General features: G+C 35.6%; 2 protein-coding genes across 2 annotated transcripts in view; both read left to right on the forward strand.

Annotated features, from left to right (window-relative positions):
- Positions 1–27,348, forward strand: part of LOC138709993 (whirlin-like) — a 508,846-nt gene that overhangs the window by 292,986 nt on the left and 188,512 nt on the right. The gene's annotated exons all lie outside the window — the stretch shown is intronic.
- The window catches only part of LOC138711279 (uncharacterized), a 156,013-nt gene continuing 148,083 nt past the window's right edge, over positions 19,419–27,348 (forward strand). Inside the window, exons 1-2 of the mRNA XM_069842709.1 lie at positions 19,419–19,621; positions 19,707–19,797. Of these exons, the coding sequence (XP_069698810.1) occupies positions 19,419–19,621; positions 19,707–19,797 (294 nt within the window). The remainder of the gene's footprint in view (positions 19,622–19,706; positions 19,798–27,348) is intronic.

Raw genomic sequence — 27,348 nt, forward strand, 5'->3', positions numbered from 1 at the left:
CATGACGGCAGAAACCCAAGACGTGAGGAAGCTTTTACACGCAAATTAAATAATAAGTGTATGGTTCATTTCCGGATAAACTAGATCTGTTCTCGACACAAAACTACTGTACTCTTGTTTGCCATCCTTCACCCATCCATTAGAGTTCTTATGGGGCTAGATAAGACAGCCTTGCTGTTCTCAGCCTACTTATGGCGAAGTGTATCAACATCGGTTAAAAACGCAGTAATCGTAGATTATGAAACGACGGTTAAACAGGAACAGTAGTTAAAATGTAATTTGTGTGCACCATTCATAATCGCCGATTACTAAAACATGGCTAGCTGTCACCTCATTTAACCAGAGTAAAGTCTATGATGGTACACTGTTTCTACAAAATGACTAAAGAAAAGCATCCATACCGCTGCAAAGATAACAGTCAACGTCTAAAAATGACTGCGCTTACTCCGTTCTACATCGAAATGAACGTGTCCTACATTTTCGCTTTGCATTTGTTTGCCTTTGGGCGCTGTTATACTTGCGAGTTGCATTTCCTTGCTGTTAGGTTAAAATCGTACAAAATAGAAAATTGAATGCAAAAATGATTATATCCCATTGTGTGGTTGAAGTATCGCTAGACTTAATTACTAGAATTTAAATATATTATATAAACAGATGGAATATCTATAAAGGAAAAGGACGCAGAAGATTAATAGGAATGTGTATACGATCCAGGACCCCGTTTACACGAGGGAACTGTTCATTATCCTATGATCCATCCATAACCTCTCTTTGTTCAGCCAGTGACATAGAGAAAGAGCTATTAGAGTATTGCCTCTTAAAATACAGAAAATAACAGTTACATAGAATCGTAATATAAGCAGCCGAACCATAGGAGAAATATGATTTTTTGTGTTATTTCAAGTGATCCATTTGTAGATTTTGATAAACGAAATCCCTCCTGAAATTTTCTGTCACTTAATTCCTCCTAAGAATTCTCTCTTTACACTAAAGAGCCTACACGCTCACGCTCTATCAAGTAATTCAAGTACTGTATTATAATAATAATTGTCTTCGAAATAAACATTTGTGGCTCTGGCCGCCATTTTGCTTTATTTGCTCTACTAATCACTGGTTATCTCCTTTAACCGCTTGAATATGGCCGGTTAGAGATTACTGTGGTTAACCTCCTATTTAAGTCGTAACAGAGGTCGATCCACTGTAAAAATGCTTAACCAGAGGTTAGGTGACAATTTTAACCGGTGTTTACACTAACCGACGTTGATACACGTGGGCATTAGAGTGGTTTTACGAAGCTTTGTCATTCTCGTAGCAAAATATCAGCACAGAGATAATTCCGCATGTAACAGAGTCGTAATGAGCCTGGAGTGTTCCAGGAACGACATCTATTCAAGGAAATCGATTCTAAGAAGCGAGTCCCGCGCTGATGGTATGGGCGAAAACTAATTACAATACCCATTGAGATCTGCTTAATCAAATGAAGAAAGGAAGCAGCTTCCTTCCCAGTGTTCTACTTTCGACTGCAAGGCTATGGGTTCGACGTAATAAATTTATGTTTATTCTTTTTCATTTTCGCCGAATTTACATTAAAAACAGATGTGAGAATGAGCTATGAGTGTTGTTATTGATTAAAAATAAAGAAAAAAATACGTTATAGAGCTGGGGACGGAGCGAGTAGAACTGTTGAGATACTCGGTTCTATCGGTTTATGTGCTTGGCAGCGGAGCACCGAAGGTACTCGGTTAACCGTAGCCGTTACCGGTCAGTTCAAACGTTCAAACAGAGTTCACGTGTTTTACCCTAGATCATATATGTAACAGATATCTCGGGCTTATAGGCTTTGAGGTTAACAACTTTTGTCAGGTTTACTACGCTGCCATCTAGTTGTTACATAAGGAGTCACGTCATCATTCCCATTTGTCGTAATGTTGATTTGTACATAAGTTTCACCCTTATATATAAATAAGGCTTTTACTTTAAAGTAATATAAGAAGATATTAAAATGATTTTTCGTTCCAACTTAGTTATCCTTTTCTTGAAGGCATTTAATTAATCAAATTTCGCTTGAGGTAGCCATAGCTCGAATGAGAGGGTTAGGATGATACAGCAACTTTCGAGAAAAGTTATTTGAAATTCTTTTGATGAAATCATAAAATGATTCAATCTCTAACATCTCTTGGAGCTGTGCATTTGATGTGGTGTAGTCAGCACCAGTGACTTTTAAGCAGACTGATCGTTGGATTGCATGTAGTCTTCTGATGATTCTTGGATGAGCGGAATTCCAAACTTCACAATTGCATTAGCGACTGCGCTGCCATCTCGTGTTCGTTTACTGCGGACGGGTGGCGATCCTGGCGGTTGTTATCTTCAAAGTGGTGCCGATTTTAACGTAGCGAGGAGTTATCTGTTACATATATGATCTAGGGTTTTACTTAATTCTAGCAGGCAACAACGTAGGTACTGTTGTATTTAAATATTTTCTGCTGCAGGACAAATTATTTCCTTATCCCCAAGGCGGGCTGAAAGGCCTCTAGTATTGAAGAGGAGTTCATTCTATTATATGACCTGTCAAGTGGACTTAATGAACATCGACAGTCTGAACATATTACTATACATAATAATATTATTATTATTATTACTGTTATTATTATTATTATTATTATCATCATCATCATCATCATCATTTTAGAGTGTTTGATTAATATTAAAATATGTTAAAAAAGGAAGTTCATTTTATTTTTCTTCTATTTGTGTTTATTGGATTTGTGTTACCTCATCAGTCATAATTTTATTTGCATCTATTTCTACGAATTATGTTACATAATTACTTTAATTTATCAATAATATTACTCTTCACCAAAGAGAACATGGTTGTATTGAAGGCTAGTAATGTTATAAAATAAATAAACATTATGTTCTTCAGTTTAAGATTCCACGTTTTATTGATTATTTTATCCACTTTCCGTAATAGTAAATAATTCTGTGTGTTATTTTTAAGTGTTTTAGGCAGCGCTTCATGGACCCGTTTCTTTCTATCTTCTTTTTTTAATTAGCTGCAGCGTTTAACGTTTACATCACATGTTAATTTATTAGTTGTTAGTATTATAAATTATTTTATCAATTTGATTTCGTCTGTCATATATAACAACACTGAAAGTTAAATAGGCCTTTCATACAAAATAACTCTGCAAATAGTTGTAATCACGCAAATGAATTTTGCAACTGCCATTTTGCAATGAAGAGAAGTACTTTTATCTCGTCAATTGGCAAAGCGAAAGCGCTTTACTACAACGCTTTTAAAACACGCTTGGTTTCACTTTCAAAGTACGTTCTAAAATCGACTCAATCTATATAAATTTTAAATCTGCCGCCACAAATTTGTACTCGGTACTACCGAGTAATGACGTCACAGTAACTGCTCCGAACCGAACCGCTCCGTCCCCAGCCCTAATACGTTACTAAATGGCTGAGTACCGATTCAATTCGTGGGGAGTTAAGAAATCACTTTCTAATATAAAATACTTGTACGGTTTTAGGAATTCCCTCCCTATCTCTCTTTCGGAATGTCTCGTACTTCTTACATCATCTTTTTGCACCGAAGTGCCATTCAAATGCAGCGCATTTAGGGAACATATTAAGAACTGCATATACAGGGTGATTCAGGAGGTATAGTGTATATTTTGTGGTGTGTTAGTATGGACTCTTATTGAATTTGGTGTTCCCAAGAAACTAATTCGATTAATTAAAATGTGTCTTAGTGAAACTTACAGCAGAGTCCGCATAGGCCAGTTTCTATCTGATGCTTTTCCAATTCACTGCGGGCTAAAGCAGGGAGATGCACTATCACCTTTACTTTTTAACTTCGTTCTAGAATATGCCATTAGGAAAGTTCAGGATAACACACTGGGTTTGGAATTGAACGGGTTACATCAGCTTCTTGTCTATGCGGTTGACGTGAATATGTTAGGAGAAAATCCGCAAACGATTAGGGAAAACACGGAAATTCTAGTTGAAGCAAGTAGAGCGATTGGGTTGGAAGTAAATCCCGAAAAGAATAAGTATATGATTATGTCTCGTGACCAGAATATAGAGTCGACCTGGTTGGCGAGTTGGTATAGCGCTGGCCTTCTATGCCCAAGGTTGCGGGTTCGATCCCGGGCCAGGTCGATGGCATTTAAGTGTGCTTAAATGCGACAGGCTCATGTCAGTAGATTTACTGGCATGTAAAAGAACTCCTGCGGGACAAAATTCCGGCACATCCGGCGACGCTGATATAACCTCTGCAGTTGCGAGGGTCGTTAAATAAAACATAACATTTAACCAGAATATAATACGAAATGGAACTATAAAAATTGGAGATTTATCCTTCAAAGAGGTGGAAAAATTCAAATATCTTGGAGCAACAGTAACAAATATAAATGACACTCGGGAGGAAATTAAACGCAGAATAAATATGGGAAATGTCTGTTATTATTCGGTTGAGAAGCTTTTGTCATCCAGTCTGCTATCGAAAAATCTGAAAGTTAGAATTTACAAAACAGTTATATTACCGGTTGTTCTATACAGTCGTGAAACTTGGACTCTCACTTTGAGAGAGGAACAGAGATTAAGGGTTTTTCAGAGTAAGGTTCTTAGGAAATATTTGGGCCTAAGAGGGATGAAGTTACAGGAGAATGGAGAAAGTTACACAACACAGAACTGCACTCATTGTATTCTTCACCTGACATAATTAGGACCATAAAATCCAGACGTTTTAGATGGGCAGGACATGTAGCACGTATGGGGGAATCCAGAAATGCATATAGAGTGTTAGTTGGGAGGCCGGAGGGCAAAATACCTTTGGGGTGGCCGAGACGTAGATGGGAAGATAATATTAAAATGGATTTGAGGGAGGTGGGATATGATGGTAGAGATGGATTAATCTTGCTCAGGATAGGGACCAATGGCGGGCTTATGTGAGGGCGGCAATGAACTCCAGGTTCTTAAAAGCCAGTAAGTTAGTTAGTTAGTATGGACTATTATGGTTTAAAATTTCATATGAACACGTGTCCCATTCTCAGTGGGTGTGGCGATACAGCTGTGTCAGTTCGCATGCATAATCACTGCAGCAGCGTTGTCAGACTTCTATTTCTATATATTTACAGTCGTTGCACACAAAGTGTTTCAGACTTAGTCCAAAATAAAAAATAAAAAATTTGTGGTTAAGAATTTAATTTACGCCGAAAAGTTTTCCGTGCAATGCGGTATAATCTAAATATTATAAATATTTGTTTATCACACGGTGCAAAGGACATTAGTCTGTGTTTAATAGGAACATAGGAAAAAATATTTTATATATTCATATTTATACTCGAATATATTGCTAACAGCACTACCAGTACCCTTATTCACTTCACTACTGCCAACACTTCTTCGAATACACGCACGTTACAGATATCACAATAGATTTCATAGCTGTTGGGTTTGAGATTATTTACAGGCAAGCTCTTACTTGCTTACTGGCTTTTAAGGAACCCGGAGGTTCGTTGCCGCCCTCACATAAGCCCGCCATCGGTCCCTATCCTCAGCAAGATTAATCCATTCTCTATCATCATATCCCACCTCCCTCAAATACATTTTAATATTATCTTCCCATCTACGTCTCGGCCTCCCTAAAGATCTTTTTCCCTCCGGCCTCTCAACTAACACTCTATACGCCCTCCTGGATTGGTCCATACGTGCTACATGCTCTGCCCATCTCAAACGTCTGGATTTAATGTTCCTAATTATGTCAGGTGAAGAATACAATGCGTGAAGTTCTGTGTTGTGTAACTTTCTCAATTCTCCTGTAACTTCATCCCTCTTAGCCCCAAATATTTTCCTAAGCACCTTATTCTCAAACACCCTTAACCTATGTTCCTCTCTCAAAGTGAGAGTCCAAGTTTCACAACCATACAGAACAACCGGTAATATAACTGTTTTATAAATTATAACTTTCAGATTTTTTGACAGCAGACTGGATGATAAAAGCTTCTCAACCGAATAATAACACGCATTTCCCATATTTATTCTGCGTTTAATTTGCTCCTGAGTATCATTTATATTTGTTACTGTTGCTCCAAGATATTTGAACTTCTACACCTCTTCAAAAGATAAATTTCCAATTTTTATATTTCCATTTTATACAATATTCTCGTCACGAGACATAATCTTATACTTTGTCTTTTTGGGATTTACTTCCAAACCTATCTCTTTACTTACTTCCAGTAAAATTCCCGTGTTTTCCCTAAACGTTTGTGGATTTTGTCCTAACATATTCACGTCATCCGCATAGACAAGAAGCTGATGTAACCCGTTCAATTCCAAACCCTCTCTGTTATCCTGGACTTTCCTAATGGCATACTCTAGAGCAAAGTTAAGAAGTAAAGGTGATAGTGCATCTCCTTGCTTTAGCCCACAGTGAATTGGAAACGCATCTGGCAGAAACTGACCTATACGAACTCTGCTGTACGTTTCACTGAGGCACATTTTAATTAATCGAACTAGTTTCTTGGTGCAGGCAAGCTCTACTGTGAGAAACTAAATTCACAAATTGAGGCGACATATCGTGTGTATATGTTATATCGCAATTACAATACTCGTATAACATATTACTGTCATGTAGTTTTACGAAGAGTGTTTCGTTAATATGACGTCATTCCATTTTCGACCAATGAAGTGTAATGAAATTTTGAATTCCAACCAATCGCAGTCATACATCGCGATAATTTTTGCAGTTGGACTATGAATTTACCGCATGGTCGTTCTTTTGTTTAGTCAGTGTCGCCAACCGTTTCCCCGTCAATCGATGAGCATGAACCCATTGTACTAAATAAAGTGCGAAATCCTACTTCCTCATCTACATCTTCATCTTCTAATTCCATGTCCATTGTATCTAAAGAAAATGACACTCCTTCGTAACAATTGTTCATTTAATTAATTTGTATTAATTAGGTTATTATTTTGTAATTATATTATAAAATGTTTAAATTAAATTATGATTTCAGCAGATAATGAAAACGTATTTCTGTTATAATAACAAGAGAAAAGCGCAGTACATTGTATTAACATAGTCAAACTTGTGTTTCGCTTTCCTCAATTGGCATTACTGAATAACATCCAATTTCTTTATTGTTGCAGTAATCGATTTCCATCTATTTTAACTTCACAATGTTTGAATAGGTTAAGTATTCATAATTGAACAGTTATTAACATTTTGTGAGTGAATTTTAGGGACCTCCATTTACATTTTTATTTTATTCACGAAATAGTTCTAATAAGTGACCTCTTGTGATATTAGTATAGATTTTTTCAACCATGAATATTTATTTATTTTAGTATAGCTCGACAACAATCATTTCAATTTGCACAGAAACAAAGTATTCCTACAGATCATGCTGGAATGGGGAATAAGTCATTTTTCATAAACTCTTAAAGAGTAAGGGATCTGCTCCTGTCAAGTACGGTTTACTCTAGATCAGTGACCGGCATGTTCCGTGCTCTGTGACGCCATACGACGTAGCCGCCCTGCTCTTTGCTCGGCAATCTCTGCATTCTGAGCACAGCGTGGAGAGAAGGTTCATCTGAACAGTGGTGGTGCGGGTCTATGCAATGACAAGAGCGCGATCCATTCGTCTGAGGTAGTATGGGAACAGCACAATTACAATACATTTGTACGAAAACAAAACTGTACAACCGTGATAAATCAATGTAACAAAATATCTTGGTTTGTAATCAAATTTAATGTACTTACAATAATATGAAACTCATAATACAGCCACTTGCAGAAGCGTTTGCATATATAAATGAAATTCCGAAACTGCTATAATCATACAAACATATAAATAGATACTTTAAGCAGTACTGCAACACTTTATCTACTCGGAAACTTGAAAACAGTGTTTTTAACACACATTTTTCTACATAATATACAGATTAAACTATATAGGCCCTATCTTGGTGAGTAGTATGCAAAGTATATTTCAACTTTTGAAACACACCATCACTTCGTGTCATTACCGTGCCCAAGCTAAACGCTTTGTCGAGATTTTTTTCCTCTTTTCTCGCGTACTAATTTTGCAATATTTGGAGTCATAGCCTGGCTAACACACAAGCGAAGAATATGTTTCAAGCTCAAGTCAGACAGGTGGTTTCTATGTTGTGGTTTGCAGATCTTCATACAGAAAAGAACTGTTCGCATACATACGTAGATCCGAATATGCTCAACATCCTAGCAGCGAATCTATGCAATCGAGGGAATCTTGCCTAGGGAAATCTTCTATAAAATGTAGATAGATCATTTTGTTTTCAACAGTCCCGTTCTACTGCTGCACTGACGCCACTGCGCTGGTGTGTGCTAACATTAATACGACTCAACTGCTCGCTCTCCCAAGCTCTTGCGATCTGACTGGCTCTTACGTCACAACTGCAGCATCTGCCGGCCACTGCTCTAGATAGTGTAATATAGCATTGTATTCTTACAACGTTAGCGTATGTCAGGTCAATCGTAAAGTGTAAAATAGCCTATCTCTGTGTCACGCCTCTCGTTATTAGTTAGTGGACGTGAAAGTACGAAGTCATGCGCTAAGGAGGAACGAAAACGTTATGTTTAGTCTCTTCTATACATTTAGGGCCGTACTCATAGACATTCTTAGCGCGGGATTCCGGTGGATGATCAGCGAACTAACGTTTTTCGTATTCATAAACCAGTGTTAGCGATATATGATACGATATGAATTCTGCACAAGTAACCAGTCGATAGCCGGGGCTAGTTTAGCACGCCTCCACACCTGTGAAGTAACGGTCAGCGCGTCTGGCTGTGAAACCAGGTGGCCCGGGTTCGAATCCCGGTCGGGGCAAGTTACCTGGTTGAGGTTTTTTCCGAGGTTTTCCCTCAATCCAATACGAGCAAATGCTGGGTAACTTTCGGTGCTGGACCCCGGACACATTTCACCGGCATTATCACCTTCATTTCATTCAGACGCTAAATAACCTAGATGTTGATACAGCGTCGTAAAATAACCCAATAAAAAAAATATAAAAAAAGTTTAGCACGTTCGTAGTACCCTTAGTGCTTTATGTTCAAGGTCTTTAGCATTGATGTGTCAGCCATCTTTAATTCCTAGTACCTCACTCTATATGGTTTTGAGCTTAAGTCTACGACATGACGTCCACAACTCTATTTCCCTCCCAGCGAAAGCCATGCTATGGTTATTTAACTCTTTAAGGTCCATTGTCTTGGAGAAAATGTTGAATAGTTTTTAAATTATCTAACTCTGTTTCGGAGGCAAGCGATAGTGTAAGGCACTACTCTACGAAGCTAGAGGTCGCAGGTTCTGATCTCAATTGAGTCACGAAATGACCTAATCCTTGCAGCCGCACTATGACCATGGGTTTGACTCGGCCCCTGACAGAAGTGGGAGTGAAGGCAGCCAGAACAATTCTCCAATGCTACCAACCTTGAATGTAAAGCACTAAATCTACTAAATGGTACTAATTGAATGTCCATGGCTGAATACAGGTTACTTGTTCAAACAAGTGAATTTATTCCATGAATTATATTTTACTTTATAACTACTGAAACATTGAATAATTTAAAGGGAAAAATTCTTCCGGGATCGATACCCGGCCCCGGAACAATTTTTCCCTTTAAATTATTCAAGTCTGCTTCTCAAGGAGTTTTACTTGAAAAACTAGACTTGCATACTGAAAATTTGTTTAATTTTTATGTTCAGCTTGTGTTATGTTTATGTTTTTATGAATTTATGTTAATAAAGTATTTTTATTTATTTTTTTTATTCGTAAATCATCTCGCGAACTCCTCAGTTCTTCACACGACCTCCGGGGGGAGGGTCGCGACCCATACTTTGGGAACTACTGATTTAGAATATTTCGATACAGGAACCTCCAGCGCTAAACGTCTGATAGATTTTAGCGACAAATTTTTGAACCCAACTCAACTTCCTGTGCTAGACGTCTGAAAGACTTTCGTAGCAAAATTTTTGAGCCAAGTACCAATTTCGTTTAAACTTTCTTCAGTGAGAACTTTGCGACATGGTTGAGCTTTCTTATCAACAAAGAAGCCGGTCTCTCTATTAAAGGAAAACTCCACTGAAAATCATGAAAAATTTTTCCAAATTTTTTTTAGCTATTTCACTTATTCAGAATTTATATTTTCATACCCCAAATGGATTCAGCTCAATTCTGATTACAAATACTCCTATGTTTACACTTTTTAAATTAAGGCTGGAAGGGGGCGTGGAATTTAAAGAGCTGTCAAAATTGTTTTTCATCGAAGAATTCTTTTTTAAAATTTCTGATTACAAATCTAGTAACTTTTTGTTGGCTCCCTGAAGTTACTAGATGAATGTAGCGGAGGAGAATATTAATTTACATAAATATTCATTTTATTTTCAAATCTATTTTTCTGTGTTCATTTTTGTTCATTCAACACCAACTTTCTTATGCCTAATATTAATCAATATGGATGAAATTTTCACTGCAAGTATTTATGAGGTAGCTGCATGTTTCTATGCATTTATTTTGTGAGAAATGCTGCTAGTTTATTTTATTAATATTTTTCTTAATGCTGCTAGTTTATTTTATTAATACTTTTCTTAATAAAAATATTAATAAAATAAACTAGCAGCATTTCTCACAAAATAAATTCATAGAAACATGCAGCTACCTCATAAATACTTGCAGTGAAAATTTCATCCAGATTGATTAATATTAGGCATAAGAAAGTTGGTGTTGAATGAACAAAAATGAACACAGAAAAATAGATTTGAAAATAAAATTAATATTTATGTAAATTAATATTCTCCTCCGCTACATTCATCTAGTAACTTCAGGGAGCCAACAAAAAGTTACTAGATTTGTAATCAGGAATTTTAAAAAAGAATTCTTCGATGAAAAACAATTTTGACAGCTCTTTAAATTCCACGCCCCATTCCATCCTTAATTTAAATAGTGTAAACATAGGAGTATTTGTAATCAGAATTGAGCTGAATCCATTTGGGGTATGAAAATATAAATTCTGACTAAGTGAAATAGCTAAAAAAAATTTGGAAAAATTTTCATGATTTTCAGTGGAGTCTTCCCTTAATTTCTGCATTATATGCCGCACACTCAGTGGATTTGGAACTGCAGAATCTGGAATTCTTCACGAAATCTTCTCCCGAGTGTTGCTACAGACTCTGTTTTCACAAAATTATCGCAGTTTCATAAAACTGTTATAACGTGTATCTCTTATGGGACATTACACTCAACTGACTACTGTACCTAGTCAAGATGTAGAGTCAAATACGAGAGTATGCTCCTTGTAACCTCGCAAAGCACAGGGTTGCATTTTTTCCCTCTTGCAACTTGTATTTTTATGAAGCATCTTCATTCATAGGTACTGAACATTTCTAGGGCGGTATTACTTAATACTTAATCAGAAATAGTTCCTTTATTCACAAAATATGGTTACTTAAAAACTTTTATGCTCGACCATGCCGAAATGTAGTAATTATACACCTGGTAGCAGTCCTTTAATGCATGTCATTAAAGTACACCTACTCATTAAAGTACAGGTGTTCAGCCAATGATAACTCAGCTTACATGTGTTCAGCCAATGACAAGTCAGCTTTGTACCGTTATAAAACCGCAAGTATCGATTATTCTCGGATATGCAATCGAAAGAGAATTAGCGAAAAGTCACGGAGGCTGGAAATCTAATACTGTCGCAGAAGGTTATGTTCTGTTACTATAATAATTAGCGTTAATTGTAAATAATATTCAAATAAATTCAATTTGTCATCTCGTTTTTCAATGTCGATTCAGTAATCAAGGTTATATCAAGTTTAACGGGATTACATCAAGGTCAATGACATTATTGTTCCTCGGAAAAAATCAATACTTTCGCGTCTGAGCACATCTCACAATTCACGACCTAGAACAAGGTCACTTCCGATCTTGACAGATACAAATAAAATGTATATATCTGAATAATTTCAAGTTAGAAATATGGTCGAGCATAAAAAGTCGTATGAAACTCGCCTATAATGGTAATTAAAAAGCTCGTATGAAAATTATGAAACGAGCTTGCGCTCGTTTCATAAACATCCATACTCGCTTCTTAATTACTATCATTATAGGCTCGTTGCATAATGCACTATTAATATTCCACATTTATGCAGTAACTTAATCGTTCCTTCATTACGTACTAAAAGATTCTAATCCTCACCGCTAGGAGCACTGATTTACAGCACGTTCCCATTACTTATTGAATGTCTGCTATATTTCAGTAAAGGTATCTTCATCTTAGCTCGAATGGTTTTCTCATTGCATGTGTGGGCAAGATGTGTTGGCTCCTGAAAACTTTGGAGCTTTGTCCCTGGTAAAAATAATTCTTTAATTTGTGAAAATGGATATAGGGGATTTTGAATCTATACGATTCATTTATCTTTTGAAAAGGTAGAAAAATTGAAATACCTTGGAGCAACAGTAACAAATACAAATGACACTCAAGAGACAATTAAACGCATAATAAATATGGGAAATGCCTGTTATTATTCGGTTGAGAAGCTTTTGACATCTAGCCTGCCTTAAAAAAAACTGAATCCTAGAATTTATAAAACAGTTATATTACCGGTTGATCAGAATAGTTGTGAAACTTTGACTCTCACTTTGAGAGAAGGACAGAGGTTAAGGGTGTTCGAGAATAGTGTGTTTAGGAAAATATTTGGGGCTAAGAGGGATGAAGGTACAGGAGAATGGAGAAAGTTACACAGAAGAAAAGGAATATGAAACTGTGGGGCGGAGGAATGAACGAACCGAAAAATATTCTGAGAACGTCACTGAACGGAATATTTTTCTTAAAATTCTAAAATTTATAAAAGGAGCTATTTTAATCTCGAGTAAAAATATCACTGGCATTTTCATACTCAGAAGAACAATTTGGAAGCTGATTACCAAATTTTCCCGATCTATTCTGCTATATAGGCGAGACATTTCAACTCGCAGGAACTATGGAAAACGTTCTACTAAATAAAGTAAGAAAAGAAACTGTTTTGAAGTTCTACAAAACTGTTACAAACCAGGCGCCGTTTTATGGCTCAGAGACGGGATCCAAGAGTAAACAAATAAATCTTAGAGGAAGTCGGATATTCAATTGCTCAGACCCTTTCAGGATAAATTTACTTGTTCAGAAGCATTACTAGAAACATGAAAATAACTACTTCTATAAATAGCAAATTGGTACGAAATATCATTAGGAAGTATTTATTTCTTCCAGCTTTCCTCATCAAGGCTGCCAAAAGATAAAGAATACTAAAGGAATTATTTTAATAACATTTTTCCTTTTGAACACGATAATAATAAAATAGGCTAAGATGTAAAAGTTTTAATATAACAAAAGAGTAGTACATATGTGTTATACCGATGATTTTTTTAAATTAATACAGAGCCCTTAATAATTGACGTCATTATAGTCGTGATGAAGTTTTTATCTAAATTAAATTGGCGACAAATATGCCGGAATAATCATTAGTCCCACTATTTTGATATCTGAAAGATTATATTTTGTTTAAATTAAAGAATAGTTGGTGCGTATTTGATTCTCTGAATACCGGTATATTATTATTATTATTATTATTATTATTATTATTATTATTATTATTATTATTAATTTTATTTTTATTCCAAGCAGTTTTAAATTCTGCATGCAAATGTATTAATAATGCACAGGGGCGTGATTTTATGTGACTATTACACTTTTACTACGTCATACTACTTTTGATCAATAAAACGGTACGAAAGGACGTTTTTCAACCAATCATGGCTGCTTATCGCTACAATTTTATCATTTCCCTAGCATTTGTTTATTTTTATCGCTTCCCTAGCATTTGCTTTTATCTCTTCCCTAGCATTTGTTTCTTTGATTGCCGCAAATTCTTTACGGTATTATAAAACATACTTTGTGATCGTCACTTGTTTCCCGCATAGATACTCGACTGAAAATGGCAACTCCGTTCAAACGTTTTGGTGAAAGTAACATTAGTGAAATAGAATTTTAGTTAGACAATTAATATCTATTTAATTGTATTAGATTACATTATTTCTTCTAATCTTTATATACTTCCTTGTGTTTTTATCACCTCCCTACCATGTGTTTCTTTATTTGCCGACATTTCAAACTGCAAATTCTTTACGATACTATAAAACATGCTTTGCGATCGTCATTTGTTTACCGTATAGATAGTCAATTGAAAATGGCGGCTCCGTCCAAACGTTTTGGTGAAGCTAACATTAGTGAAATAGAATTTTAGTAAGTCAATATCTATTTTATTGTATTAGAGTACTTTATTTCTTCTAACCTTTATATGCTTTATTGTGTTTTAATCACCTCCCTACCATTTGTTTCTTTGTTTGCCAACATTTCAAACTGCAAATTATTTATGGTAGCCTTCTATAAAATATGCTTTGGGATCGTCATATGTTTCCCGCATAGTTAGTCGACTGAAAATGGTGGCTCCGTTCAAACGTTTTGGTGAAGCTAATAATAATGAAGTAGTACTGCTAAACATGTGAGCACTGTAGGCCTACATTTACTAATAAAATATTCCAACTTTACAAACGCTTGAGATATAAAATACAGAGCTAGTTAATAATGACTTTTGTCAAATGGAACCACGACGTTAAGCTTTGCTGCATTAGTGAATGTTACCTGCTGTAAAATAAATAATAGTTTAATAGTTTAAATTACATGTCTAAAAAAAATGTATAGACAAGGTCAGTTGAATTACAAAGAGATTGTACAATAAAAAAAAATCGTCAGTATTATAAAATGGATTTAAAATTAACCAACTAGAGGTGTAAAATTTGAGAGCAACTCTGCTTAAATTAAAAATATGGGATGGAAATTTGTTTGACAAAATCTTTTTGGGATTTAGCAAGTCTACATGTTGCGATATTAAAATTAAAGGTACAGTTATTTTTGTTAATTGAAATTAAACTTTATTTGTCAATAAAATCGTGTGTTCATTTGTTTGCGCCTACGTAATATTAACAGCCAGTACATGTAAATTATGTATAGATATCGTATAAATAGGATAACAAGCTAAAAACAGGTCTATGCGTGGAAACTGTAAATATATTGTAAAGTGGAATGAACTTGACCATTCAACAAACAAAAATCGTCATATCAGCCCTTTTTGTGAATTAAAATATTAATTAAAAATACTTAAGGAAAGGAGAAAAATAATGAGCATTAAAAATATGTTCAGTGTATCATGGCTTAATTTCTTTTATGCTCGACCATGCCGAAATGTAGTAATTATACACCTGGTAGCAGACCTTTAATGCATGTCATTAAAGTACACCTACTCATTAAAGGTCAGGTCTTTCAGCCAATGACGACTCAGGTTACAACTGTTCAGCCAATGACACGTCAGCTTTGTACCGTTATAAAACCGCAAGTATCGATTATTCTCGGATATGCAATCGAAAGAGAATTAGCGAAAAGTCACGGAGGCTGGAAATCCAATACTGTCGCAGAAGGTTATGTTCTGTTACTATAATAATTAGCGTTAATTGTAAATAATATTCAAATAAATTCAATTTGTCATCTCGTTTTTCAATGTCGAATTCAATAATCAAGGTTATAATATTATAAAGTTTAACGGGACTACGTCAAGGTCAATGACATTATTGTTCCTCGGAAAAAATCAATACTTTCGCGTCTGCTCACATCTCACAATTCACGACCTAGAACAAGGTCACTTCCGATCTTGTCAGATACCTACAAATAAAATGTATACATCTGAATACCGGTAATTTCAAGTTAGAAATATGGTCAAGCATAAAAAGTCGTATGAAACTCGCCTATAATGGTAATTAAGAAGCTCGTATGAAAATTATGAAACTCGCTTGCGCTCGTTTCATAAATATCCATACTCGATTCTTAATTACTATCATTATAGGCTCGTTGCATAATGTACTATTAAAGTTTAACCCAGTTTACAGTATGAAAAATAATTCATTTCAGAACAAACAGGGAGAGAGTACGTCACGCAATATACTCTGTAAGGTCTTCCTTAAATAACCTTCCTCCACCCCAAAAAGCAAAAACCGAAATGACGCCCATGTAAAAAAAGACAGAGACATTCCTGAAATGACAGGCATCACTTTTGCTTGACAAGGCATATTATCATTTCTCGTTCAAATTATTTCAGAGATACCAGTATTTCCACCATTTCTACGATAGTAATTATATTTTAGCTTGTGTTTCGTTACGTAGCAACACTTCAATACAGCAAAAAAAAAAAAAAAAACAAACAATATATAGACCTACATCTAGAGCAGCGATATCTATGTATGTATATACTTTGAACTGGTCATGGAAAACAGCTGAACGGATTTTTATGAATTATCCGTCATTTTGAAGCTTGGCATCCAAGGATTTTCAGAAAAATAGTAACTTTTAGTGAAGCGTTAATAATTTTCCTATTTTCCAAAATCCATCTCTCGTCAATTTTGAGAACTAATTATTGCATTTCAGAATAAAACAAAACACACATTACAATAAACAATAGCTATTACACGAAGTCCATGACCTGCAGGCTTGCCGACATATTTAGAGTTCAAATTCAAATGGTTATTAAAAACTTCAAGACTTACTAAAAATAATTTACAGGTCCGATTTTGCGGTGTGTAATTTTCTGAGTACAGCTGTGCATTGAATCATTTACAAAACTTGAGGTGGTTTGATGACATTATTACCATTAGAAATGTAATATTATTATAGTTAATGCCATGATGTGACTATTTTTCATTAATTATACATATTAATCCTGTATTAATGATATGAAAGTGAAACGTTTTGGGGTTATATAAATACTGGGTGTTCATTTCAAAGTGTGTCATGACGTCACTGTTGTTGGGTCACCGATTTGAAGCGAGTTTCAGCTTATATGTTAGAGAAGTTGCCTATTATTTAAGGCGTTCTTCAATCTGAACTTGAGAACGTGTACGGTATAACTTGAACATCGTAGCAACAGATGGCGGTCTGTACGGTCTGTGTGCTACCATAACCTCTTTCGAACTGTGTTTTGCGCCGGCAAGTCGTACGCAGGGTATTTGTTATCATCGGTTGCGTACGGTAACATTCCACATCACAAATCAAATGCTCCGTGTCCATGTTGACCGTCGAAGTTAATGTCAACAAATACGTAAGTAATCGTCTTAACCCTATCCCCATATCCCGACAGTACGTATTTCCAAACAGTTCACATTCCTGCCACTACCGGCGTTACCGTAAGTATCGGTACGTACTCTTCAGAATGAACGCCGTACTTGCTAGGCAACTTCTCTGCCTCTTAGGTTATACACCTCTGCGGAAGTGTAGGAAGATTGAATTCTCTAGGCTCATCAGCTAGCCACATGACGGCATACAGCGAGCCATGACACACTTTGAACTGAACATCCAGTAGATGTAGAGAATATCTTGAATTAGATCTTGATATTTTCTATAATTTACTGAATGGAGGCTACAAAACTTACGTAAGATAATATTGTTAATACAAATCAAATATTTTTATAGTTATTAATCAAGTGGGGTTGGGTCTTTTTCATATACTTGATGACGGTGTGGTGTAGAAATTTATATGCGTCATTCTCTTCGGTATAGGCTCGAGAGAGCGCAAAAATTGCAGTTTCTGAGGGAAGACCAAAAGGTATTACTGATAAAATAAGAGGCCTACAAACCTACAATCCACTATAACCTGAAATAGCTATTGCTTTACTCCCACATGAAAAACCCGCTGATCGTCCTGACATTGTTACTTGCGTTTTCGAGTTGAAACTCAAAAACTGAAGGTGGATATGTTCAAGAAAAAGTATTTGGCATGAAAAAACTATTCAGAAGGAGTATGTATTATTATGGAAGCAAATAACTTCCAAAATGTCTGGTATTCTTCATTGAAAATAAATCTGAAAAAATTTTATTTGAACGTCTAATGAACTTTGTTTGCAGCATTTGCTGCACAAGCCACTAGTTATTATAGACTTGCGAAGTAAAAAATACAGCGAAATAAGTAACGGCTGTCAAATAATTACTCCTAATTACGTAAATCTATATCTGATTCCGGTTCTGACTGATAGGGCCTATGTACATCTATATCAGGCAGTACATTTCGTTTGACGGTAATGTGTTAGAGGAAGAACAATTGCTTGTATATGTACATGTGAACTCTGATTAGTGTAATATGTAGCTAATCGGCAATGTATGCAATGAAAGGGGAAAGGAACTGGCCACTCTACCCCACTATCTCTTGGCCTAGTTGCCTCATAAGTGGTGCCATGTTGGTATCACTTGTGAGGTTGAGACCTGTCTTCAGACAATTGACTAAACAAACAAAAGCAATTATGTAAATGTCTATAGTGATAAGTCACATGTGAAACAATTTCGTATTTAATAGTAATAATAATAATAATAATAATAATAATAATAATAATAATAATCATGGAGCAACAGTAACAAAAAAGCATGACACTCGGGAGGAAATTAAACACAGAATAAATATGGGAAATGCGTGTTATTATTCGGTTGAGAAGCTTTTATCATCCAGTCTGCTGTCAAAAAATCTGAAAGTTAGAATTTATAAAACAGTTATATTACCGGTTGTTCTTTATGGTTGTGGAACTTGGACTCTCACTCTGAGAGAGGAACATAGGTTAAGGATGTTTGAGAATAAGTTTCTTAGGAAAATATTTGGGGCTAAGAGGGATGAAGTTACAGGAGAATGGAGAAAGTTACACAACGCAGAACTGCACGCATTGTATTCTTCACCTGACATAATTAGGAACATTAAATCCAGACGTTTGAGATGGGCAGGGCATGTAGCACGTATGGGCGAATCCACAAATGCATATAGAGTGTTAGTTGGGACGCCGGAGGGAAAAAGACCTTTACGGAGGCAGAGACGTAGATGGGAAGATAATATTAAAATGGATTTGAGGGAGGTGTGATATGATGATAGAGAATGGATTAATCTTGCTCAGGATAGGGACCGATGGCGGGCTTATGTGAGGGCGGCAATGAACCTCCGGGTTCCTTAAAAGCCAGTAAGTAATAATAATAATAATAATAATAATAATAATAATAATAATATACTTCGACATTCCGGGACTTTGGCATCCTCCGGTCTACGAACAAATGTCTGGATTCCCGGACTGTCTGGGCGAAGCCCGGGCGGTTGGTGACCCTAGGCCCCGTGTTGTTATTGATGATTTTCTTAATACGTAGCTACAGAACCCGTACTTTTAGTGTAGTTTATGCTAGAACCTTTTCCGAACCCTACTTTCGTCACGACTATTGCTTGTTTAGCAACGCTGTATCGACTGAGGCAGGCATCAGAATGTGTTCCCCCTGTCTGGATGCACTTGTCCACAATGCCATGCGTTGTGTCCCCTGTTTGCAGCCAGAGCTGATGTATCGGCCGTGTGGTGCTGCCACCTATGAACAGTTTAACGAAACTGAAGAGTACCGCACTCCGAGCGAGGACTCGGGCGTGGGGCTGGGCCCCTCGGAACGGCGAGGTGGCGGACCTAAAGTCAATAGGTGAGGCAGAACCCGTCTGGGCCGTAGGGTGTGTCAGGACCAGGTGAGAAGGCTCTTTTCTGAATGCCAGGCATTACTCTTGCAGAGTGGAGCGATCTCCATCCGCTCATCTCCTCGACAAGCGCACTTCGGATCTCGCCCTCTCCAACGACGAGGAGTTTGACACCGGCCACCAGGTACCGCCACATTCACTTCGATATATATCGATACGTTGAAACCATGTTCAATTCGTAAGTACATGCTCATGGGAGGCCATGGATCTGTTTTATTTTTCCATTGTTGGTCTTTTGTTCCCCGTTCAGTTAAACATATTTACACTCATCCAGCAATAGGTTATTATTCAACGTGATCTTGTGTTTGTGTGGGACAACAAATGGTGCGAAATCTGTCCGAGTTTCAGCTGCAGTATTGACATTCTGTAACCTCGTGTCGTGAACTTGAAGTAGTGTTCCGGAATCGATAGACGTGAGCCCAGCTGACTTGCCCGGTTCTCTACCAGATGAAACACTCGCGAACCGGTTCGAACCAGTGACTGAAATTAGATTTGTTTACCTGTAGTGGTCATAGCAACTGTCATCAGAACCTGGGTGAATGAAAGGATTGTGAGATGTGGACACGTGTGGAGACAACCGAATCAGAGTTGATGTAGAACTGCGTTCAGCATGAAAAATCCGGGAATTGAACTGAAACTATCAAAACTATGCTAATTTACTTTCGTTGTACTGTGATGGAAACTGTGAACCGAAACTTGTCAGTGAATCTCATAGCATAGCTTTTATTTATGGTGCTTTGATTCGGAATGTGTCGTAAACATATAGGTAAATTACTTCACTTTAATTCGTGCCGAATTTCATAGGTGTCACCAAAAAAATAATACAGAGTTTCATCCATATTTAATCATTCACTTATTTTATGCATGAAGGCATGTACAGCAGGAGGGTAAACTCAAAACGACAAATATACCTCGCTTTCATTTCAAAACTTCCCAGTCTAAATAATTATTTATTTCAATTAAATTTAATTGAAACAAAAACACGTCAATTTAGATATTGAGGGGGAAAGCTTTAAACCAGTGTTAATTTAATTTTAGGTTGCAAACTGTCACCACCCCCTAACTTCGTTTGAAATTTTAAATGTCACCTCTATATTGATACTTACATTTGAAAGAGTATTCAATTTTTTAAATATAAATTTCATTCATTTGTTTCACATAGGCCTATTTTGTTTTCTATCGTCGCCTGGCAACCTGGATTCTTGTTATTGTTGATTATGGTTGAAGAGAATCAAACTACAGAGACTGTTATAGATTGCTGGTTATTTCAGTAATAACACAAACTAATATTAAGGAATATTGTGATTGTGTATTATAAATCTATTCTTCAAAAAATTTAAACAAGTTAGAGGATAATAAAAGCCGAAGATTGGATTTACATTATTTATGTATGATTTTGTTACTACATAACGTACAGGAGTTCCGAAATAGGCTGTATTACTGCCTCACCAACAACGAAGCATATTTTGAACATTGAATTTAGTAAATTGAATTAATTAAATTTAGAAAATTACCTAAAATAAATTGTGTTTTCATCCTACAACCAACAAACCAACTGACAATAACAACAATCCGGGTTGCTATACGAAGAAGGAAAAGAGAAATTTGAAAATAAATGAATAAGATGTACAAACAATTGAATACTCTTTCAAATTCAATTATCAAAATATAGGGGTGTCATTTGAAATTTCAAACTGAGTGAAGGAATTGCTGAAACCTGAAATGCAATTGACGCTGGTTTTAAATTCCCCTACATATCTAATTTGATTTATTTTTTGTTTCAATTAAATTTAATTAAAATAAATAGTTCTTTAGACTGAAAAGTCTTGATATAAAAGTATCATATTTTAAATAAACACTCTTGGCCTATACAATGTGAACCGTAAGTAATTCCATTAATTTCAGAGGGTTATTCTTTGAGATATTTCAAACAGAAGTAAATTTTGCTCGTTTTTGCTTTCTTTTCGAGATAAAAATTGTTCTATATGAAACATTTCATTGCGTGTTTTGGGAAAGCCATTGATTTAATTCCCAATATGCTCAGTAGCTTAAGAGAGCAGTGTATTATGATAATAAATTATTAAAATAATTTTAGTTTTGTCCTTCAAATGTGCAGATATTTATTCCGAACAAATGTAACATTTTAAAATTCCTTTTCAGAAGGAAAAGTTACATTTCTTCGGATCAAGTTTCTGCACATATAAAGGACAACACTAAAATTATTTCAAACATTTATTATCATAATACACTGCTCTCTTAAATTTACTGATCATATTGGGAATTTAATCAATGACTTTCTCAAAACACGTTATGATATATTTCATATGAAACAATGTTTATCGCGCAAAGGAAGCAAAAGCGATCAAAACTGTTTTAAACTTTTTTGTTTGAAATAACTCAAAGAATAATTCTATGAAATTAATGACATTACTTACGGCTTTCTCTGGATAACATACAGTACTGTAGATATCGCTACCTCACTACCTAGAAGCAATGTTTCTGTATGAAGGACATTTTCGTTGATTTCCCTAGCAACAAGTTTGTGTGCGGGAATTCTAACTTTCAAGGCCTAACAACAACAGCTGTAAATACAGCAAAAACACGATCGTGGAAAATATAGCATATTTACCTTTACATGGCATATTTTTAGTATTACAAAGAGAACATTCTGTATGCAATCTAGGAACGAAGCTTGTGTTATTTGGTTGCATATAAAATGACTTGATTTTATATGTTTTGAATAATATTTAAATAAAATAAGTTGTCAGTAAAATCATCTATAACATGATAAAAATAACTGAATTATTACAAAAATTATAATACACATAATGAAAAAGTGCACGTATTCTATTCTTCACCTAACATAATTAGGAATATTAACTCCAGACGTTTGAGATGGGGTAGAGCATGTAGCACGTCCTATGCATATAGAGTGTTGGCTGGAAGATCAAAGAGAAAAAGATATTTGGGGAGGCCGAGACGTAGATGGGAGGATAACATTAAAATATATTTGAGGGAGGTGCACTGTTGCCGACTAAAAATCCTCATCAAATTCCTCATATTTTATCCCTAGATTCCAACAAAAAAATCCCTAAGTTCAATATAGGCTATAATTTCAGCTTAACTAGCACAACTTATAATGATAAATAGAACACAGTCGGTCAATATAAGCGTTTAATAGGATTTTCTTGCACTCATTATCCTTCGTGAAGCACTATCAGTCAAGGAAAACTTGCAAGTTTTTTTTATGTGTTTCCATAAACTCCCTCAAATCGCTATAAATTTTTGGAATAATGGAACATTAATATCTTCCCATACAAAGAAAAGTTTTCATATGAAGATGTATTTGCTTGAGTTTTAAAGAGACTATAATTTTATTGTCAACACATTCCCAGTAGACTTATTCATTTACACAAATTTACCCTTATCTTCATCTTAAATACAGGGAATTTCAAAAATACTTTGACAAACCTTGGGGGCATGTTCCTCACACCAAAAGAAGAAAAAAAACTCATATAAACATATGTCCGAAAATCCTTAGTTTTTTTTTAGTTATTACTGAAAGAGCATAATGAAATATCTTTTTGATATTGTCAGGTTGGTAGCAAGTGTTGCAACGTTAATCAATTCAGAAACCCACAACAATGAAAGTGGAAAGAAGAGAACATTTTGAACATTCGAATAATTTCAAGGAAAAATTGTTCCGGGGCCGGGTATCGATCCCGGGACCCTTCGCTTAGCGCGCGAATGCTCTTCTGACTGAGCTACCCCAGGAACGATACACGACACAGTCACAATTTTTCCTTTGTATCCACACGATTCAAATGAGCTGACAAGACGCCAGAACTCAACTATGAGTACACACAAATACTGTGTGACTTAAATTGTGGCTTTCTGTTAACGTACAGTTTCCCTAGAAAAGGATGAGACGATTGAGTATTCCTAAGTCTCAGATGCAAGACACTGCGCATGATCAGAAACCAGAGCACTGATACACAAGATAACGAATACTGAGTTACTTAAATTCAGGCTATTTGGTTTGTTACTAGCATCGTTCCGAAATTCACTTCAAAAACTGCAAAAAATATGATAATATTACGTAAATAAAAGGTAAATATATACATAAATCGTGTAGTTAAAGCGACAATGGACCTTCATGACTAGATCGACACTCAGCACAGAAAGGAAAACTTTCATGTCGTTTCAATAGCTCAGACGCTAAGACTTCTGCGTGTCGTGTAGAAGAGTGCGAGTTCGATTCCTAGTCTATACAACGATTTTTTTTGTCTAAATAACTTTGAAATTGCTAAATAATGTTGAAATAGAGTTTTACAAAGTCCTCAGATTAAATGCATATGTTAAGTAACAAATTGCAGTATCTTTTGCAAAATCTTGAATGTTTAATTTGTCAATAATATTTCTGTACTATGTATATACTATAATACGTTAAAAGAATTTGCAATAGATTTGGGATCCTCTACTATATAATCACTGGTTTTAATGAAAAAATATTTTCTTTCTTAGGATATCTACAAGTTTAACTTTAATAATATTCCGAATAGCTGTAATTGCATTATCTGAATTTTGTACTTTTCTATTCAAATGTATTCTATTTCCCTCTTTCATTATTTTTGATAAATTACACTGTACTTCTTGTAATATTTAAGAACATGAGGATCATTACATTGCAACTCATTACATATGATTCTTATTTTTAATACATGAGATTTTGTAGTCCCTGCGTTATCTACATGTTTTTACTTTTGAATTTTTTCACATTGAGTGGAGAACATCCACTGAAGTGATTCTGAAATTAAGTTAAAAATACAATACATTTACTCTTAATATCAGTAGTACCAGTATCATATACGTTTTTTCCAAGATTAATTTTGTAGACATAAATGTAAATAGTCACTAGATACAGCATTTACGACCCTTTTTTAGTTTTTAAATTAATATTGTTCAGTGACATTGGAAACACTTAGGATTTGTTTATCATGTTCAGACAAGCTATTGATTATAGGTTCTGTCGAATAGGAATTCAGTCTAATTTTGTGTACAAAACTTTTATCAATGGCTGTGCTACTTCAGCTTGTATGCTGGTGGGAAAACGACTCTACCGGAAAAGTTCCGTCACTACAGATCACAAATTCCATATCAGATTTCTAAAGTCTTTTCTTTACAAATTCAATGTTGGCTATAAATATTAATAAATAATGTAAGAAATATGAATGATTGTAGTTAGAAGTCTGATTTACATTATAAAAAGCAAGAAGTTACATTCCTCGGCAGGATTCGAACTTTCGATGTTTGGTTTTGTCGTCCAACGCATAAGCACGGACCTATTTAAGGCTTATGTTAATAACCTAGAATTAAGCTGTAGCAACGTGGTGTCATAACTTGGGATTTGTTTACTTAATGTAATTAGATTTAATTTGATTAGTTTCGCAACAATAATTGGACTTCCTGTTATATCCTGTTATTGTGCAAGATGCCCCTTATTTCAATAATTCTATATCAGGTTAAATAGTCATTGTCTGCACTAAAGTATTATCGTCATCCCTCATTTCTCATCGTAATGGCGAACCGACGTGACATGGGACAGCGAGTTATAGCTCTAGTTGAAGCTGGATATGGGGCTAGATCTGCTGGCCGTTTGGTCGGTGTTCCTGGAAGTACAGCCGCGAAGGGGTTTATCGTTACCAAGATTCAGGGGAGGTCGAAAATCGCCCTATTCCTGGGCGTCCGCGGATTTCTTCATTGGAAGAGGATGCTCTCTTATTCGAGACAGTTCGACTGGATCCCTTTCGGATTGCTAACGAAATAAGAGCAGCATCTAACTTTCCCGGTTCTTCACAGACTGTGATCAGCAGGTTGAGGAACCGCGGTATTAGGAGCCGGAGGGCTGCGCAAATGGAAATATTGGGGGAAGCACAAGCTGTCAACCGTCTTGCCTTCGCTACCAATCGAGTGGATTTCGATTGGAGAAATGTATGATGGTATGTGGACAAGATTTTAAATTAACAGGTCTCTTTTTGTTTTTTATGATTTTTGTTTCAGGAAGAATACTTTTAACTTCCAAGTAAGATTTATTTATTTTTTGACGAGGTTCAGCCCACTTGTAGACCCAAAAGTTGGGCATAAATTATTCCAAATTTTTCGACAAATTATACAGTCGAGGAACTCTGAACAAATTAATTACACCTCAATAAAGAAAAAAAGTTTTACCTGGGATCGAACACGAAACGTTACGGTTATATGGCGGAACCGACACGCTACTATATGAGCTACCGAGACAAGACAGTGACAGCAGCAGTCCAGAATGTAGATCCGATAGCAGGCATTTGCCATTCGGTACAGAGAAGCAATGATATTTTGTTACCCGAGCTATGTTGTGAAATCGTGGCCTTAAATGGCTGTCTTCTTCGTGATCCTTATTCTGATCCTTGTCCTTGTTGTGGTCCTTGTAACAATTCTTGTCTATTTGTCATGGTACTTATCGTTATACGTCGATATCGAGTGAACCGCGCTGTAGAACTTTAACTTCCGACAACCAAGAATCGTCTCATTCTTTTTAAGTGTAACTGTACCTCCAGTAACGAATGTATTATGCAAATCCGGCTTTCAGGTAGTAGCTCCCTGTAAAGCAAGTTTGAATAATTTCAAGGAACATTTGTTATGAGTTTCTGAATTGATTAAAGTTGCAACACTTGCTGTCAAGCTGACAATATCTAACAGATGTTGCATTATGTTCTTTCATTATAACTAAAAAAACTAAGGATTTTCGAACATATGTTTATGCGTACTTTTTTCTTGTTTTGGTGTGAGGAACATGCCTCCAAGGTTTGTGAAAGTGTTTCTGAAACACCCTGTATATTATTTCCTTTAAGTCACAAATCACAAACTCATTTCACCGTAATCTCAGTCCTCTTTCCCTGAAAGTCTGATGCTGGTAAACTCAACCAATACAGTTTCTCCGTTCAGTACAGAAAAGGGGAAAAGAAAAAGCTGCGAGTAAATAAATTGGAAATGTGACATTTCCCATCTCTTATAGCAGTGAGGAATATGATAAAAATGGAAAGCCACATTTTTATTCTTGTTAAAAGGATTATAATTCTAAGAAAATATTTAACTCAAATTAAAAAAATATATAAACATTAAAATAGAAGATGAAATTAAAGAAAAGATTTAATTTTAAAGAGAAAATAAAAATATCCCTAGAATCAATGAATTTACCTCCCCAGATGGCACTCAAATTCTCTAGGTCTAGGGGTAAATTCCTAGACCGATGGCGGGCTTATGTGAAGCCGGTAATGAACCTCCGGGTTCTTTAAAAGCCTTAAGTATAACGAAAAAGTGCATATTATTACCTTTTGATAATTTTTCTGGCGATGAAATTCTGACCTTAGTTTTTATTTTAAGCTTAAAGTTCCAATGATTTCAAATCTATTCTGACTCTTGTACAAGCTTAAATAGGCCTATTCTTACATTTGTGTAAAATCTTTCTGATCTTTTCCAAAAATATAATAGTTTCGCACATTTATTGTGAACAACTCATTGTTAGTCACTTTAAAGTATTAATTCCGGCTAGAATCCAAGTTCACTTGTGTAAGAGAGCAAGATTTCTGCATAAAATAAATCGTCAGTGTTGTTGCTTTTCAATTTTCTCGCTTGA

The sequence above is a fragment of the Periplaneta americana genome, chromosome 12 (genome assembly GCF_040183065.1).
Source record: "Periplaneta americana isolate PAMFEO1 chromosome 12, P.americana_PAMFEO1_priV1, whole genome shotgun sequence".
Taxonomy (NCBI): Eukaryota; Metazoa; Arthropoda; class Insecta; order Blattodea; family Blattidae; genus Periplaneta; species Periplaneta americana.